Consider the following 18,741-nt stretch of genomic DNA (forward strand, 5'->3'; position numbering starts at 1 on the left):
TAGCGCTGGGTTAGGTGTAGTATACGGCGATAAGCGCTGGGTTAGGTGTAGTATACGGCGAGTAGCGCTGGGTTAGGTGTATACGGGGAGTAGCGCTGGGTTAGGTGTAGTATACGGCGAGTAGCGCTGGGTTAGGTGTAGTATACGGCGAGTAGCGCTGGGTTAGGTGTATACGGCGAGTAGCGCTGGGTTAGGTGTAGTATACGGCGAGTAGCGCTGTGTTAGGTGTAGTATACGGTGAGTAGCGCTGGGTTAGGTGTATTATACGGTGAGTAGCGCTGGGTTAGGTGTAGTATACGGCGAGTAGCGCTGGGTTAGGTGTAGTATACGGCGAGTAGCGCTGGGTTAGGTGTATACGGGGAGTAGCGCTGGGTTAGGTGTAGTATACGACGAGTAGCGCTGGGTTAGGTGTGGTATACGGCGAGTAGCGCTGGGTTAGGTGAAGTATACGGCGAGTAGCGCTGGGTTAGGTGTAGTATACGGCGAGTAGCGCTGGGTTAGGTGTAGTATACGGCGAGTAGCACTGGGTTAGGTGTAGTATACGGTGAGTAGCGCTGGGTTAGGTGTAGTGTACGGTGAGTAGCGCTGGGTTAGGTGTAGTATACGGTGAGTAGCGCTGGGTTAGGTGTAGTGTACGGTGAGTAGCGCTGGGTAAGGTGTATTATACGGTGAGTAGCGCTGGGTTAGGTGTAGTGTACGGTGAGTAGCGCTGGGTTAGGTGTAGTATACGGTGAGTAGCGCTGGGTTAGGTGTAGTGTACGGTGAGTAGCGCTGGGTTAGGTGTATTATACGGTGAGTAGCGCTGGGTTAGGTGTAGTGTACGGTGAGTAGCGCTGGGTTAGGTGTATTATACGGCGAGTAGCGCTGGGTTAGGTGTATTATACGGCGAGTAGCGCTGGGTTAGGTGTATTATACGGTGAGTAGCGCTGGGTTAGGTGTAGTATACGGCGAGTAGCGCTGGGTTAGGTGTATTATACGGTGAGTAGCGCTGGGTTAGGTGTAGTGTACGGTGAGTAGCGCTGGGTTAGGTGTATTATACGGTGAGTAGCGCTGGGTTAGGTGTAGTGTACGGTGAGTAGCGCTGGGTTAGGTGTATTATACGGCGAGTAGCGCTGGGTTAGGTGTATTATACGGCGAGTAGCGCTGGGTTAGGTGTATTATACGGTGAGTAGCGCTGGGTTAGGTGTAGTATACGGCGAGTAGCGCTGGGTTAGGTGTATTATACGGTGAGTAGCGCTGGGTTAGGTGTAGTATACGGTGAGTAGCGCTGGGTTAGGTGTGGTATACGGCGAGTAGCGCTGGGTTAGGTGTAGTATACGGCGAGTAGCGCTGGGTTAGGTGTAGTATACGGCGAGTAGCGCTGGGTTAGGTGTGGTATACGGCGAGTAGCGCTGGGTTAGGTGTAGTATACGGCGAGTAGCGCTGGGTTAGGTGTATTATACGGTGAGTAGCGCTGGGTTAGGTGTAGTATACGGTGAGTAGCGCTGTCACATGACCCCGATGCTCTCTTTGCCTATAACTTTCTCATCCTCCTCCAGGTTATGACTTCAGTGGCAAAAGTGCAGAATGCGTCAGTGATGAGAAGATCTCCGTATATGAAGAGGATCAGCGCCAACCCTGCCACCCACAAGAGCTCCCCCAGCCCGCTTCCCGGAGCCCGGTAATCTCAGGGAGGGGGGCGGGTGCCATGTGTCCAGCTGGGCTAGTGCAGGGGGCAACAGACAGCAGGAGCAGCTGTCACCTGACGGCACCTTCCTTCATTCTGATTGGACACCACACAGGGGGTAACAGTCTGCAGCTTTGTGATGGTGCACCGGGGGTAACAGTCTGCAGCTTTGTGATGGTGCACCGGGGGTAACAGTCTGCAGCTTTGTGATGGTGCACCGGGGGTAACAGTCTGCAGCTTTGTAATGGTGCACCGGGGGTAACAGTCTGCAGCTTTGTGATGGTGCACCGGGGGTAACAGTCTGCAGCTTTGTGATGGTGCACCGGGGGTAACAGTCTGCAGCTTTGTGATGGTGCACCGGGGGTAACAGTCTGCAGCTTTGTGATGGTGCACCGGGGGTAACAGTCTGCAGCTTTGTGATGGTGCACCGGGGGTAACAGTCTGCAGCTTTGTGATGGTGCACGGGGGGTAACAGTCTGCAGCTTTGTAATGGTGCACCGGGGGTAACAGTTTGCAGCTTTGTGATGGTGCACCGGTGGGTAACAGTCTGCAGCTTTGTGATGGTGCACCGGGGGTAACAGTCTGCAGCTTTGTGATGGTGCACCGGGGGTAACAGTTTGCAGCTTTGTAATGGTGCACCGGGGGTAACAGTCTGCAGCTTTGTAATGGTGCACCGGGGGTAACAGTCTGCAGCTTTGTGATGTTGCATCGGGGGTAACAGTCTGCAGCTTTGTGATGTTGCATCGGGGGTAACAGTCTGCAGCTTTGTGATGGTGCACCGGTGGGTAACAGTCTGCAGCTTTGTGATGTTGCATCGGGGGTAACAGTCCGCAGCTTTGTGATGTTGCATCGGGGGTAACAGTCAGTATTGGACAGTGTTGTGTGACCCCTTGGTCTTGCTGACAGCAGTACAGGGAGGGGTCATGCGGTTCATACCCCCAGGAAAACTAGTGACCCAGGAGATCGCCCGGGCCCCTCCGCGCAGGTGTATGAACTCTCTACCCCTCTCCTATGAAGCGCTGTCAGCAGTGTGGAGGGGTCACAGACCACAGACCCCTGTTAATACATGAGCGGTGATCACGTGGCTGCTCTATTTTTGGCTTATTCAATGTTTTGAACAGGGGTAGTAGTGGATGGGTCAGGGCGCCCCCTGCTACCCCCTCAGTGCTGCCACCGTATGGCTGGAGCAGGAAACGACCCCCTCCCCTCATCTGCAGGAGCAGCTTGTTATGGACGGAGCCGACTGTAGTGTAGAACATTGAACAGAGGGGGCGCTGCGTGTCAGCTACCTATGGATGTCAGGTCTGAGGCTTTACTATAGATTACTGATAACATCTACATTTTATCCCTCAGCAAATCAAAGACCCCACCAGTGCCCCCCTCTACAGGCTGTACCAGTGCACCCGCAGCCAGCACCCGATCACCCGCAGGAGGAGCACCCGCTCTGCACCCACCTCTGAAAGCAAAGGTCAGTGAGAGGACGGGGCTCAGATTAATGATTCGATTGGGAGGTGGGATACTAATGACTGCAACAGACACGACCCAGAGCGGGTGTCAGAGGGATAGGCGGCCTGCGGGTGCCAGTCCTGGCATCTCATGTGAGGACGGGGCACTCCTGGAAATGTTGGGGTTTGATGGTTTGTTCCTTGCAGAGAGGAGCGAGTAGTGTGAGCGTCGGGGGAGTCAGAGCCAGGCACAGCGCTCCGGTCATACAGAGGGAAGCACAGGTGAAGGGTGGCGCCCCCTACCAGCTCATACCCGTCAGGCTGAAGAGGACGGGGTAAGTGCAACCATCACATCTTCTACAGTATGTGGAAACTTCTCTGACCAATGCCATATACAACTCCACATCGCATCAAGGTATCTCACTAGAGGAGGGCTCTTCGGTACCGAAATACTGGTCTCATTATCCTCTAGCTGTTGCCCCTATATGATGATCCCATAGCAGCAGCACAGAGGATGTCAGGAAGCCATTCTCACTTGTCTGAGTAGTGACTTATTGTATAATCCTCCGTGTTTACATCAATCCAGAGCAAAGGTCCCTCCTGGTATTTATTTGTACAATCTGCTTCACCCAGTGACCTGTGGGGGGCGTACCCCTGAGAGGCCTGGGAGGAGTGTACTGCACCCAGCACGCTCTGGCATGGACGCACATAATAGACCATATATAGGAAATCCTTTCTTTTCATTGCCGTTAGAGATTTCTCTTCCTCTTTTGTCGTCTGCTTGTTGTTCGGTTGCCCTTGGATACAACCCAAAGGCGTTCTGATACAGATGTAGTGGGTTGAAAGTTTCTGATAATTGACAGGTAACATTACAATATCAAACCTTTTTCAGCTCCATCCATAGTCCTAGCATCCCCATTACACAGCGGTCATTCTGCCTCCTATCCTCAGATACACGCACCCTCTGCTCTCCTGAGCATGCATATCTTAAAAATGGGGAGATGTCAGGATCAGATACTACAATTCAACATGTCCAATGTGTCTCGGACCACAATACAAGACTGATCATCCCTCCATGAGGCACAAGCAGTGACTCCTCCTGGGGTTCACCCTCCTATCAGCCCCATTTTTGTCCCTGCCCTTCTTGTTCTGTCACCCATTGTTCTAGATTGAGCCGGCACCAGGAATATACAGTGGATGGAGATGGAGGTAGATGTGCCCTTTGATATGAATGGAGCTGGATTACATTACCCATGATGCTTCTGGCTCCATCCACAGTGTAGGACTAGTGCTAGGAGAAGTCTAGAACAGCTGATTGAGGGTTCAAAGTGTTAGACCCCACAGATCTGATACTGATGACCTGCACCAGGAATAGGTAATCTATATCCACCAGACCTCGAAAAATACACAGATTCTGCTCTGTTCCCCTCCTGTGTACAGCCTAGAAGATCACTAATTAACAAACATTTTCTTCTTCCAAGATTGAAACTTTTGGACCCCGAAAAAGTCAAGAATTTGACCTCAGCGGCTCGACTTCCCATGTCAGGTAATTCACAGTCATGGAGTACATGGGGGACGGGCGGGTCCATACGTGTGGATGTCCATACTGTTATATGGTGGGGTATATTCCAGGGTAGCACCGCGTCGGGGACAGATCACCCAATCATCACCTTGGTATCCAAGTATCAGCATCTGCCACTAGATTACAGGCAGCTGATATCAAGAGGAGTTGCCATTCAAGCAGTTGCTCATACCTTTACGTAGAGGTTATGAGACAAGTCGCACTTGTAGGGGAAACGATGAAGAAGGAAGCCGCTAATCACTGAATGGTTTCTTATCTCCATCTTCTTGTTTTGGATGGAAACAGGAAATATGAAACGTAACTTCATTCTTCATGAGACAACCATCAACAAGCAGCCGCATTGGAGCCGGAGGCAGAGCACAGCGCCCGGGTCATCAGTGAGTGAGGCTGCCGGGAAGAAGACGGGAGGCACCAGCAGAAGGTGAGGACGGTCTCCTCCACTTGTGTTCAGGTCGTAGTGACATAGATGATGGACACTGATGTGTATCCTCTCCCTCCAGAGACCACAATGTCCAGGCTGGAGGACAGAAGAGTCCAGCACCTGAAGACCCTCCTGGAGACCTCCCACTGACTGATCAGATCAATGCGCTCCTCCTGGATGATAAAGGTTCTGATGAATCCGGATCCTGTGGTGCTGATCAAGTGTGTAATGGCCATCCACAAGCTGGCCAGCCTGGAGTTCACCCACATGACACCAGACCCTCTGTCCAGGACAATGCTGGTCACTCAGAAGAAGCCATCATACAGGATGATCTCACCGACCTTCATACAACATCTGAGGAGACAGCAGATCCTAACAGGTTAGTCACCACTTCTGGTCACTCGCAGATTGGAGATGGCCAAGAGAAGCTTCCAGGAGACACAGAATCATCTTCACAAGAGAAGGAGACTACAAATCAGAGGCAGTCTCCTACTGCCATCACAGAACCTCCATGTCCTGAGGTCAGTGTGATGGATGGGCTATGTACGACCTCCACAGAAGCAGCACGTCACTCCAGTCACCTGCAAGACCCCAATACCAGGGACCATGACGTACAGCCACCTGTAGGGGAGGAGAGCGCAGAGTCCAACACAGATGATGACTTGTTGGGGGAGAAAATTTTAGGGACAAATTTACTCCCCGAGGAACAAAAGGCAACAGAAAAGCAACGTGTCTGGTCAAGAAGCAATGAGGTAATAAGACAAAGCCAAGGAGTCCTGGTCCTCACCAGAAGTACAGATGAAAGTGCAGTCTTCATTCCCAAGCTGAGGTTTGAGTTCACCCCTGATAACAGTGTAGACTGGACCATGCATGTTCCTCCACCCCCAGGCAGCCAGAGGGGAGCTCCAGCTAAGAGGAACGAGCCCAGGGACCTGCAGGCATGTACACCCCGAGGACCCAGCTTTAGTAAGAGCGTCTTAAGGAAGTCCTGCATGTTACCTGGTCCAGGTGGATCCTCAGTATCTGCCCAAAGCTTGTCCATAACTGGAGACGTCACAAGGAAGAGCAGCCGTCCTATGGACAGGATTGTGGATCTCTCCATCTCATTTCAGGGGAAGTTTGAGGCACAGGAAATTCCCGCAGACATTCCCAAAATCCTACTGACTGAGGAAGACCATGATGAGGACTAGGATGGGGCACGTGGATACTGGACTCCTTCCACAGCTCCTGATGTGCCCATACTCCATGCTCTGCCCTGATGGAGGAGAGGTGGCTTCATGGAGCGCTCCTTGTGTGTTACAGCAGTATTTTCATACAGGTGGTCAGCAGCTGCCGTAAGGTGGCTTTATTGAATGAGCATAAGTCAAAGTTACATACATTTGCACAAACCTACAGCGTATACTGTGTCGCAGCACAGACCGCGACACGACATATACAATAAATTAAGATTTATACGTAGTGTTGACAGCACACAGGAGTATAATCCTCAACCATGGCATGAAAACACTATACTTGCACACTGCTCTCTCAATTGACCTAACTAAACGCGCATTGCATCTCAATTATGGCGACGACAAAGTGGCATTTATCATCTGCAGGCGCATCACACGGATACATAAATGGACATTAAGGCCCTGGAGACCGTCTACAGTGTTATCCACCTCCCAGCAGAGCTCAGGGGGACATGGTGTAGCTCTGTCTGTTGTCCTCTGCTGGGGTCTGCTCCTATTTTTTGATGTGTTTGGACCCGGCTCTTTGGCACATAAACCACACACAGAATTTAGGAAGACAAGTATAAAAGTTTGGAAAATAGGAGCTTTTTTTCATCTTCGACTGTGAAATAACAAGTAGTGTACTCCGACTGCCAGGGGAGGCGCTCTTATGTAAATGACCTCAGGGGGCGCTATATTGCAGCCCTTTCACATGTCCGATTCTCATGTAAAGGAAGAGATGTAAGAAAATAGGAGCTTTTTTTCATCTTCGACTGTGAAATAACAAGTAGTGTACTCCGACTGCCAGGGGAGGCGCTCTTATGTAAATGACCTCAAGGGGCGCTATATTGCAGCCCTTTCACATGTCCGATTCTCATGTAAAGGAAGAGATGTAATCTCCATTCTGCTGAATGGTGAAGGTTCAGAGACAATCACCATTACCAAAACGGATGTCATGCAACACAATCTGTTATAAACGGTGGGCGGGGCTCAGGAAGATTGGATACGCGTTTCCATTGAAAGTAGCAAAACACAATGCTACCTGAACACGTGACCACAGGGAGAAGCCCTTGGATTTGCAGCTTAAAATGCAACGTATGAACACGGCCTCAGGCTGCATCCACTAGTTGAATTGTGTTTATAGACACAATGTAAATGAAAGTGGGCGACGCTCGGCCCGAACGATCGATAACGAGCACCCGATGTTTTGCTACTTACCAGGGTAACCATTGCACAGCATATTGTGTGGTCCGGAGTCCTTGTATCTCTATATTCTATGTATTATCTCACCTGCTGCTGCTAAATCTGGACTCTAGTCATTTATCTGACGTTTCCTCGCACGAAGAAACTGAAAACTATGAAAAACACAAAATGTTTATTTCCTTACAGTAAAAATACAAAATCTATTTTATCACAAGATGTGAGTTTGGTTTGTGCATCACATAGCACCGGGCAGTAATGCCATCATGTAATTGGCTGATACACACAGGGGGGGGGGGGGGGTATATACAGGGGTAGACCCAGCAAAATATGGGGCACTTGTCCCCCCAATTCCACAGGGTAATGATCTACGAGTCAGCCATGTCCATTCCAGCAGGGGGCACTGGTAGGACATATCTGGAAATCTGAAACAACCCCTTTAAATAAGACCCTATAACCCAATCAGCCCCTCTGGGCAGCAGTTACCAGGCCGGTCATAGTCCGGATACACAGCATCTGCCAGACACTGGTTTGTCCATGTCAGATCCTAAACCACGGGTGGTGTGGGCACACTGTGCAGGGGCAGGTCCATAGCAGCGGGTTCTGGTTCTGCAGCAGGGGGGCTGGGTTTCTTCTGCTGGAGCTTCTCACTCAACTGGTTGTACAATTCCTTAACTGGTTCTCCGCTCTGTAAGGCAAGAAGCAGACATGGACAGGACAATTTCTATACTTTCTGGAGATATCTGACAATAATGTGCCATCTACCACCCCCAACTTACTGTTTTGGTAGGTTCCAAGGCTTTCTGTAAAGACTCCAGCTTGGTAGGTGCCACTTTGTGGTGGAGGTGAAGCAGCAGTCTGAGGACGTGTCTGTGGATGTTCTCCTTCCTGCAGACATGTTATAGGAAACAGGTCAGAACTGACAAGTCTGCACGGCTGCTCCACTCACTGCTATGGTGCCTCTGGTTACATCCTGCACAGGCACCCCGTATATTCTGGGGTACAACAGAGGGTAATAACAGAGACCGCGATCCATCAGAGATCTTTACTGCTCCCATAAACATTAAATGAAGCCGCAGGACAAATGCTCATCCAGTCACCTCATCAATTAGTGGGAACGGTACCCGTGTTCTTGTGAGGTCCTAGCAGCTCGACTGCTGCCAAGAAGATTGCCAGCTTCCATCCTCAGGACCACCCCTTTAATGCACATTTACGAGGCAGCCTGACCTTCCCTTTAACACTGCGGCCTGAGAAATACCCGGGCTGCCTGATGGAGACCTGACCCGAGATTATCAGAACACCAGCAAACATTTACTCTGCCCGGATCACAATGGAGACATTTTCCATCCAGGAGGAGAGGGACGTCATGTGGTGTTTGCCGTGTTGAGTACACAAGAAGGATTATTGACATTTTCAGAGGATTCTGACTAGGACACGCACATTGCCATGTACCACTTGTAGGGGGGAACTTATTACTTAGGCTTCTCTTCTCACAGAGGACCAGTCCACATTTCTCTCATGTCTGATTACTAAACACTTCTATCCCCTATGAAACTATGAACTTGTAGAGCACCTTTCTGCGATGTTCCTCTGCTATCCCTCCTGAAAATGTATGAATGAATTGACAGCTGGGTGTTACATTCCCTTCTATGCGCCTATACCAGACCTTCTAGGGATGTACTACATGAACAACAGAATCACTTACCTACCTGCTTCACACACTTCCAGGAGGAATTACACTACAACACACAGTTCTAAGAGAAGTTACTATAGAATTGTTATTTCATGGGGAATCCAAGTATTTATTGGAGACCTGCTTTACCTCCAGAGAAGGAATCTATAGCGGATCTTAGGGCACTGCCCTATATTTTGACACTTCCTGGGTACAAATGGGATTCTATAGAGAACAGTGATTCTGCTAGGAGCAGTAGGGCGAGTTTAAGGGGGACATTCAGCCAAAATAATCCTCTAATGTGGCAGCTCTCTTGCTGGATGTTATATGGAGTCTATAGGGAGCACTTACTTGGTGAGGGAGACGAGGAAGAAACCTTCAAAGATGTGGCCGCAAAATTCTTCAGAACCAAACTCCTCGGAGAGCAGCGTCAGGTTACTGGTGAAAAGGTGCAGGAAGATGTCTGTGAAGCCCGTGTCATTGTAGGTCTCCTCTAGAAATAGATGAGAAGGGAAAGACATCACCATGGCGGGCACAAGACTATTGGGCAAGCCGTGACTAGATTACTATAGAGAGGACACCCCTGGTGATACAGAGGACAAGGCCATCTATAGTAGCACACGCTGGAGGTAAGAGCTGCACTTACTGATGGCGGGCAGCAGGCGGAGGAGAGAGTTCTTGTTCCTCTGCTTTGTGATGTGTAGGAGGTAATAGAGTCCAATCTCACAGGCGATTCTGTTCTCCAGAAGGAACCTGCCAGACGGACATCACATGAGACATCACAAATCTCTCCAGAATACATTTATATCAATACAAGCATAATTCTAGTCTAATGCTTAATGTAAAAAGTGTATATAATCCAGTTGTGGCCACTTGTGATCGCTGGGGATAGAGGTCTTAACTGGTATAATCCCTTTAAAAGTAATGTTAACCCACTCTACTCACTTTGTAAAGACATCAGGCAGGGTATTGGGGTACGTGACTGGCACCTTCTCTTCAGTCGGTAACTTGTGCTCCACGTTAAAGGTGTAGTCATCCACTACCAAGGACATCAGGAGAGGCAGGAATTTGGTGATCAGCTCCGCATCCTGCAAAAACAAGAAGAACCCTGATCATTGCCAACATCGGATGTAGCCATTGTTGTCACTACTGAAACAGGACTAAGCTCCAACCACCCAATGAGACTTCTTAGTGCCTGACCCCTAAAATCTATTACCTATCATGTATCCGAGAAGTGGTGATGTAGGGGGCGCACATCTGACAGACGACACAATGCGGGAGGAGAATAGTAATGTAATGTTAGACAATTGTTTAAAAGAGAGGAGCATGCAGAGAAAGGTCTGTGTGCTCTGCCTGCGCACACTCTATGATGTCATCAAGCAGCGCCACCACTGCAGTGCAAGCCCCAGGCATCGCCGGAAATAAATTTCTACTTTATTCTTATTATTTTTTAAATATGAAGACTGATCCAGTGATCCAGTGACTGACTGATCCAGTGTGGACATAATGGACTGTATATATTGTATACAAGTACGGTGCTGTGTGTATAGGTCTGTGTAGCATATATGTGTATTCTAAGGTGTAAGCAGGATCATGAAGGCAGTGCAAGTTTATATGGAGCCCCGATCCAAAGTTGGCACCGGTCTATGAAGCATTTCCTTATGGGTTGGAGTTCTCTGCTTTCACCTCCTATTTGGTAACGGTTTCCACACTTTTTTTAATCAGGTCTAATAATTATAATATTTTATTATAAAGGGACTATCTGGGAGCCTGCATGGTTTTTAGGTTTAAGTGATCTATTGATATGAACGTTCTGTAGGTAGGTATAAGGGCTATATAGGTGCATCTACTAGATATGATGTAATAATTGAAGTATTTGTATGTGATGACTAGTGGGCACCATATATCATCAGCAGATGCTTATATGTCCAATGCCTACAATCCCTGACCTGCAGAGACCCACAATACTCCACTGCTCGGCTCGGACTTACCAGCTTTGGCTCCTTGAACACCTGACTGTCTATCATGTCCCAGGCTCCGAGCCCCAGGGAAAGCATTCTCAGCAGCAGATGCAATTCATGGTTATCCTGCAAGGCAAAACCATCACAAAAAAATTCATAAAGAGTCTCAGGAACATAAAACCTTCAGAGATTCTGGGATGAGAATAGCAAAGAGTTTGTTCCATGTTTGTTCACCTCTTTTCACAGATCGAGAATAAACACTTTATTGATGGGGGCCGCACTGATCACAAGAACAGGGATCCTGTACCCACCATTTTCCACAGTGTATGGGAGATGACATTCAATTTGGGACAACCCCTTTATTGGGACAGGAGCGCTGTAGGTCCTTCAATTGGTGCAGGACCCCTCTGATCTGAGATTTTGGAAGAGATCACAAAATTCCTGATCCAGGAAAACCCATGAGATACATAGAGAACATTGTGACATGTGCAGTTTTATTATCCATCATAGTGGTGACATCTAGTGGCCACATGAAGTTACTGCACAAAACACTGGGGGCATCGGATAAACCTCTTCATCACAACTACTACAAGTATAGCACAGAGTGAGGTCATTATAAATACTCACCTGGAGGCTTCAAACAGCACCACTCCAGTCTATAGGCAGTACTGCAACAAGCAGTGTAAATGCAGCCCCTCCTCTCCAATTGTTTACAACCTCTAAGTATTTGGGTCACTCACCCTGGGTAGTGATTCCTGGGTGATCAGCTCCTGCAGGCTCCGCATGGTGCTCAGCGCTAAAGTGTTAATGGCAAAGGGGTCACACAGGATCATTGACAAGTCCCTGTTATGGACAAAATAGAAAATCGCTAACATCTACCTCTAATACACCCCCCAAAATATGTCACAATACAGGGAGATAGCACAGAACATAGACCAGCGCCACCCAGAACCAAGGAGCTCACATTGCCGTGTCCTCACCCCAGAACCTGCTCTTGCCCCTTCTTCACGCCATCCAGAAATCCCTGTAGTTCTCGCGCTCTCTTTGCGTCCACATACTTCTCGCGGATGCAGGCGTCCAAGCACCAGGTAAACTGCGCCAAGATAAGAGGGAAAGCATGAGGGGCGGACGCTGGCGCTGCGGGTATATAATAATCATTCTGTCCACGTGTGGCCTTCTCCCTCAGCCCCTTTTTAGCTGCAGTGTAAGGCATGGAGGAGCGGCTGAACAGAGACGAGTCATGTTTAGGACTGTACAGTATAGACAAAGGTCACTACGATGACTAGAAATAACTAATACAGACTGAAGGGGTTTCCTGGTAACTATCATACAGATGACCTACCCAGAGGATAGGTAACCAGTATGTGATCCGTGGGGTTCAACCCCCAGACCCCTCACTAATCAGCTGTTACAGCTATCCATCCCGTATAGCCCCAGCACCTGGAGTACAGCTGATCACAGTGAGGGGCGGGTGTCAGACCCCTACAACACAGATAGTTAGCAATATAAAAATGCCGGGGCCCTGAGAATCTGTTACCTTGTGACAGGGATCCACAGAGCAGATCTCACTGACATCCAGGTCATGTAGGGACATGAGGAGCTCCGCCCGCAGCGTGCAGTAGTGAACATTTCGTGTCCTCAAGAAGAGAGTGCGCAGGAACTGGAGGACCATGTCGTACAGCTTCACATTCTTTCCAATCATCTGAGTCAGTTTATGGACCACCTGAGAGGGACAAGGAGGAAGAGGAATGACAACCACCGAAATCACATCAGGATGAAGGATTGTAAACCAAACATACTGACATGCCGGTGTGCACTGCAATCCCCCCTAACCCACCCCCTGCTGACATTGCTGGTGTGTGCGCCGCCGAACACCCCCCCACCCCACGCTGACATTGCTGGTGTGCGTTCCCCCATCCCACGCTGACATGGCTGGTGTGCACAACCACGCTGGCAAGATCTGCTGTTCCTTAAGCTTCTTATTCCCTGGTTTTATAAAAAAAAAAAAAAAAAAAACTTAAAACAAATTATGCAAATTAGCCTGTGGGGCTCCATACTCTATAAAAATCTATGGACCCTGGAGCCCCTCAGGCTCATTTGCATAATGTTCTAATTTTTTTTTTTTTTAGTAGGGAATGGGAAGCTAAATGAACAGCAGATCTTTCCAGAGGGGACGCTCACCAGTATGTCCACGTGCTTGGTTTATAATCCTTCATCCTGGTTGTAGATGTCCTTTAATAAAAGGTCAATAATGTGCCCCGTTCCTCCCATGCAGCTGTAACCTTCAAGGAAACCTTCCTCTGAGTGTCCATCTCTCCTGTGACGGCTACAAATGACATCGCACAGCGGCCACACAAAGCCAGGAGATCCTCCAGCACAAGAGCGAATTTCCCAACAGTGCACAAAACTGGACAACTACAGCCTCAAGCTTTAGACCAGTAATTACATATCACCTCTAATTACTAATCAATAGCAGATCCATAGACTGTGTTACACTGCACCAGTTTTACCCTGTCTATAACTCTTCCATGCAGGATATTTATAGTGGGGTCCGCGCTGCGCACTTACCTCCCCCTGGCGTCTAGTCTTTGGGGAGAGGCTGAAGAAGTTGTGCAGGACGGAGAGGTCGCTGCTGAGCAGGATGTTCTCCTTCTCCAGGATGTACTGCTTGAGCAGAGGAGAGACCTCATCCCCGAACAGCGCCTGGTTATCCTGCCAGATCTGCCGCTTCACCTCCACAGCGCAGGCTTTATACAGATCCTTGTCCGCCATCACCAGCTTCAGCTTCTTCTCCGGCACCTGATGAGGAGAGGGCAGAGCGCTGAGCAGGTGCCATCAGAGGACGGGCACAGACCAGTCACAAGGCAGAGGCCTCACCTTGGGCAGGTGCTTCATCACACACATGACCACAGGCTGGATGGACGGCATCTTCACCAGCGGGAAACACTTCTCCAGGAGCTCCTCCAACTTGCTGTATCTGGTAACATAGAAAATACTAATTACATCACATCTAACTACAACTCCCAGCATGCCAGGAGTAGCAGCACAGCAGCCTGAGACCCAAACAAGCTGATCAGTCAGGGTGACCCCCACAAGCCTAATACTGATGACCTCTCTCAGGGATAGGCAATTAATAAATGAATCCAGAAATCAGGTGGTGACCTCCATATAACCCCACAACCTCATCATAATAAGCGGATACATGCGCCGCAGCCACATCCACTCAGGGTTATTGGAAAGCAGAGTGACAGCCTCATGGACTGACAGTGAGAGCCCTGGATGTCCCAGCATCACACACATGTGAGGAGCCGCACTAACCTGTTCCCGTCCTTCCCCTCTGAGGCGATGGTGGACACCCTCTCCAGTAACTTCTCCCGCAGCTCATCAAACACCGTCTGGTGGAACTCCAGCCGCGGGATACTATGCAGGTCCAGGAAGGGCAACGCCGACTGCAGGGAGGGCAACAGGACCCCATTCTCCATCTACAACAAGAGAGAGATCAGAGAGACATGAAGAGGGGCAGGCATTACTGAGGGTGGGGGCAGCAGTCTGGTGACAGGAGGCATTACCGAGGGTGGGGGCAGCAGTCTGGTGACAGGAGGCATTACCGAGGGTGGGGGCAGCAGTCTGGTGACAGGAGGCATTACCGAGGGTGGGGGCAGCAGTCTGGTGACAGGAGGCATTACCGAGGGTGGGGGCAGCAGTCTGGTGACAGGAGGCATTACCGAGGGTGGGGGCAGCAGTCTGGTGACAGGAGGCATTACTGAGGGTGGGGGCAGCAGTCTGGTGACAGGAGGCATTACTGAGGGTGGGGGCAGCCGTCTGGTGACAGGAGGCATTACTGAGGGTGGGGGCAGCCGTCTGGTGACAGGAGGCATTACTGAGGGTGGGGGCAGCCGTCTGGTGACAGGAGGCATTACTGAGGGTGGGGGCAGCCGTCTGGTGACAGGAGGCATTACTGAGGGTGGGGGCAGCCGTCTGGTGACAGGAGGCATTACTGAGGGTGGGGGCAGCCGTCTGGTGACAGGAGGCATTACTGAGGGTGGGGGCAGCCGTCTGGTGACAGGAGGCATTACTGAGGGTGGGGGCAGCCGTCTGGTGACAGGAGGCATTACTGAGGGTGGGGGCAGCCGTCTGGTGACAGGAGGCATTACTGAGGGTGGGGGCAGCCGTCTGGTGACAGGAGGCATTACTGAGGGTGGGGGCAGCAGTCTGGAGACAGGAGGCATTACTGAGGGTGGGGGCAGCAGTCTGGAGACAGGAGGCATTACTGAGGGTGGGGGCAGCAGTCTGGTGACAGGAGGAATTACTGAGGGTGGGGGCAGTAGTCTGGTGACAGGAGGCATTACCGAGGGTGGGGGCAGTAGTCTGGTGACAGGAGGCATTACCGAGGGTGGGGGCAGTAGTCTGGAGACAGGAGGCATTACCGAGGGTGGGGGCAGCAGTCTGGTGACAGGAGGCATTACCGAGGGTGGGGGCAGGCAGGTGACAGGAGGCATTACCGAGGGTGGGGGCAGGCAGGTGACAGGAGGCATTACCGAGGGTGGGGGCAGGCAGGTGACAGGAGGCATTACCGAGGGTGGGGGCAGGCAGGTGACAGGAGGCATTACCGAGGGTGGGGGCAGGCAGGTGACAGGAGGCATTACCGAGGGTGGGGGCAGGCAGGTGACAGGAGGCATTACCGAGGGTGGGGGCAGGCAGGTGACAGGAGGCATTACTGAGGGTGGGGGCAGGCAGGTGACAGGAGGCATTACTGAGGGTGGGGGCAGGCAGGTGACAGGAGGCATTACTGAGGGTGGGGCAGTCAGGTGACAGGAGTCATTACTGAGGGTGGGGGCAGTCTGGTTACAGGAGGGGGACACAACCTGGAACTGCTCTATGGCTTTCAGGGGTTCTGTGCAGTTGGTCAGAGTCTCCTTCAGATCCTCTCCATTGGCGATCCCCAGCCCCTGCAGACCCGCGAACATCCTGCCGGTATTCCGCGCCACAATTGGGTTTGGTCTTGTCTGGGCCGAGGCCGAGGCCCCGCTCCTAAACTCCCTTAAATCTTCCTCCAATCCTTTGGTATCCACGACAACCCCTGTCCCGGGCTCTTCAGTCAAAAAAGACAGGACACTTCCGGAGCACACTCAGCGACCGGAACGTCACTTCCTGTCCACCAGTAAATCCCGCCCTGTCGGAAACCGTGATGTATTCTTAGGCTTCCGGCTGTTTCAACATCCCCCTTTCCATAACCATCTGATTGATGTGTGCAGAGAGACATGAGCCAAGACATGTCACATCATGGAGGACACAGCCTTATATGTGTATCACATGTCACATCATGGAGGACACTGCCTTATATGTGTATTACATGTCACATCATGGAGGGCACAGCATTATATGTGTATTACATGTCACATCATGGAGGACACTGCCTTATATGTGTATCACATGTCACATCATGGAGGACACAGCCTTATATGTGTATTACATGTCACATCATGGAGGACACAGCCTTATATGTGTATTACATGTCACATCATGGAGGACACAGCATTATATGTGTATCACATGTCACATCATGGAGGACACAGCCTTATATGTGTATCACATGTCACATCATGGAGGACACTGCCTTATATGTGTATCACATGTCACATCATGGAGGACACTGCCTTATATGTGTATTACATGTCACATCATGGAGGACACAGCCTTATATGTGTATTACATGTCACATCATGGAGGACACTGCCTTATATGTGTATTACATGTCACATCATGGAGGACACAGCCTTATATGTGTATTACATGTCACATCATGGAGGACACAGCCTTATATGTGTATCACATGTCACATCATGGAGGACACAGCCTTATATGTGTATCACATGTCACATCATGGAGGGCACAGCATTATATGTGTATTACATGTCACATCATGGAGGACACTGCCTTATATGTGTATTACATGTCACATCATGGAGGACACAGCCTTATATGTGTATCACATGTCACATCATGGAGGACACAGCCTTATATGTGTATTACATGTCACATCATGGAGGACACTGCCTTATATGTGTATTACATGTCACATCATGGAGGACACAGCATTATATGTGTATCACATGTCACATCATGGAGGACACAGCCTTATATGTGTATTACATGTCACATCATGGAGGACACTGCCTTATATGTGTATTACATGTCACATCATGGAGGACACTGCCTTATATGTGTATCACATGTCACATCATGGAGGACACTGCCTTATATGTGTATTACATGTCACATCATGGAGGACACTGCCTTATATGTGTATCACATGTCACATCATGGAGGACACTGCCTTATATGTGTATCACATGTCACATCATGGAGGACACTGCCTTATATGTGTATCACATGTCACATCATGGAGGACACAGCCTTATATGTGTATTACATGTCACATCATGGAGGACACTGCCTTATATGTGTATCACATGTCACATCATGGAGGACACTGCCTTATATGTGTATCACATGTCACATCATGGAGGGACACAGCCTTATATGTGTATTACATGTCACATCATGGAGGACACAGCCTTACATGTGTATTACATGTCACATCATGGAGGACACAGCCTTACATGTGTATTACATGTCACATCATGGAGGACACAGCCTTATATGTGTATTACATGTCACATCATGGAGGACACAGCCTTATATGTGTATCACATGTCACATCATGGAGGACACAGCCTTATATGTGTATTACATGTCACATCATGGAGGACACAGCCTTATATGTGTATTACATGTCACATCATGGAGGACACAGCCTTATATGTGTATTACATGTCACATCATGGAGGACACAGCATTATATGTGTATCACATGTCACATCATGGAGGACACTGCCTTATATGTGTATCACATGTCACATCATGGAGGACACTGCCTTATATGTGTATCACATGTCACATCATGGAGGGCACTGCCTTATATGTGTATTACATGTCACATCATGGAGGACACTGCCTTATATGTGTATTACATGTCACATCATGGAGGACACTGCCTTATATGTGTATTACATGTCACATCATGGAGGACACAGCATTATATGTGTATCACATGTCACATCATGGAGGACACAGCCTTATATGTGTATTACATGTCACATCATGGAGGACACTGCCTTATATGTGTATTACATGTCACATCATGGAGGACACTGCCTTATATGTGTATCACATGTCACATCATGGAGGACACTGCCTTATATGTGTATCACATGTCACATCATGGAGGACACTGCCTTATATGTGTATCACATGTCACATCATGGAGGACACTGCCTTATATGTGTATCACATGTCACATCATGGAGGACACTGCCTTATATGTGTATTACATGTCACATTATGGAGGGCACAGCATTATATGTGTATCACATGTCACATCATGGAGGACACTGCCTTATATGTGTATTACATGTCACATCATGGAGGACACAGCCTTATATGTGTATCACATGTCATATCATGGAGGACACAGCCTTATATGTGTATTACATGTCACATCATGGAGGACACAGCCTTAT

At 49.5% G+C, this 18,741-nt stretch overlaps 2 protein-coding genes across 3 annotated transcripts in view; one reads left to right on the forward strand and one right to left on the reverse strand.

Moving 5' to 3' along the window:
* The window catches only part of LOC140077608 (uncharacterized), a 20,481-nt gene extending 12,744 nt beyond the window's left edge, over window positions 1-7,737 (forward strand). For both annotated transcript variants that reach the window (XM_072124898.1, XM_072124897.1), the window contains exons 2-7: window positions 1,539-1,660; window positions 3,020-3,134; window positions 3,319-3,446; window positions 4,593-4,657; window positions 4,979-5,114; window positions 5,194-7,737. In XM_072124898.1, coding sequence (XP_071980999.1) covers window positions 1,542-1,660; window positions 3,020-3,134; window positions 3,319-3,446; window positions 4,593-4,657; window positions 4,979-5,114; window positions 5,194-6,304 — 1,674 coding nt within the window. In that variant the 5' untranslated portion in view covers window positions 1,539-1,541 and the 3' untranslated portion in view covers window positions 6,305-7,737. The remainder of the gene's footprint in view (window positions 1-1,538; window positions 1,661-3,019; window positions 3,135-3,318; window positions 3,447-4,592; window positions 4,658-4,978; window positions 5,115-5,193) is intronic.
* On the reverse strand, window positions 7,682-16,362 carry NELFB (negative elongation factor complex member B). Its single transcript, XM_072124896.1, has 13 exons — window positions 16,024-16,362; window positions 14,477-14,640; window positions 14,036-14,135; window positions 13,727-13,957; window positions 12,696-12,881; window positions 12,139-12,251; window positions 11,899-12,001; window positions 11,189-11,284; window positions 10,143-10,285; window positions 9,844-9,950; window positions 9,549-9,690; window positions 8,305-8,413; window positions 7,682-8,213 (listed from the first exon to the last, which is right to left on the reverse strand). Exons 1-13 carry the CDS (start codon window positions 16,123-16,125, stop codon window positions 8,073-8,075), a joined length of 1,737 nt encoding a protein of 578 aa, XP_071980997.1. The 5' UTR covers window positions 16,126-16,362; the 3' UTR covers window positions 7,682-8,072.
* Between the last annotated feature and the right edge of the window lie 2,379 nt (window positions 16,363-18,741).

This window comes from Engystomops pustulosus, chromosome 9, assembly GCF_040894005.1.
Source record: "Engystomops pustulosus chromosome 9, aEngPut4.maternal, whole genome shotgun sequence".
NCBI lineage: Eukaryota > Metazoa > Chordata > Amphibia > Anura > Leptodactylidae > Engystomops > Engystomops pustulosus.

Excerpts from the sequence above, each read along its gene's own strand:
- NELFB (XM_072124896.1), bottom strand. The coding sequence starts at position 16,125 with ATGTTCGCGGGTCTGCAGGGGCTGGGGATCGCCAATGGAGAGGATCTG. Across the intron at positions 11,285-11,898 it reads CCCAGGAATCACTACCCAGG|GATAACCATGAATTGCATCT; the intron begins GTGAGTGACCCA and ends TTTGCCTTGCAG. Across the intron at positions 9,691-9,843 it reads CCGCCTGCTGCCCGCCATCA|AGGAGACCTACAATGACACG; the intron begins GTAAGTGCAGCT and ends ATCTATTTCTAG.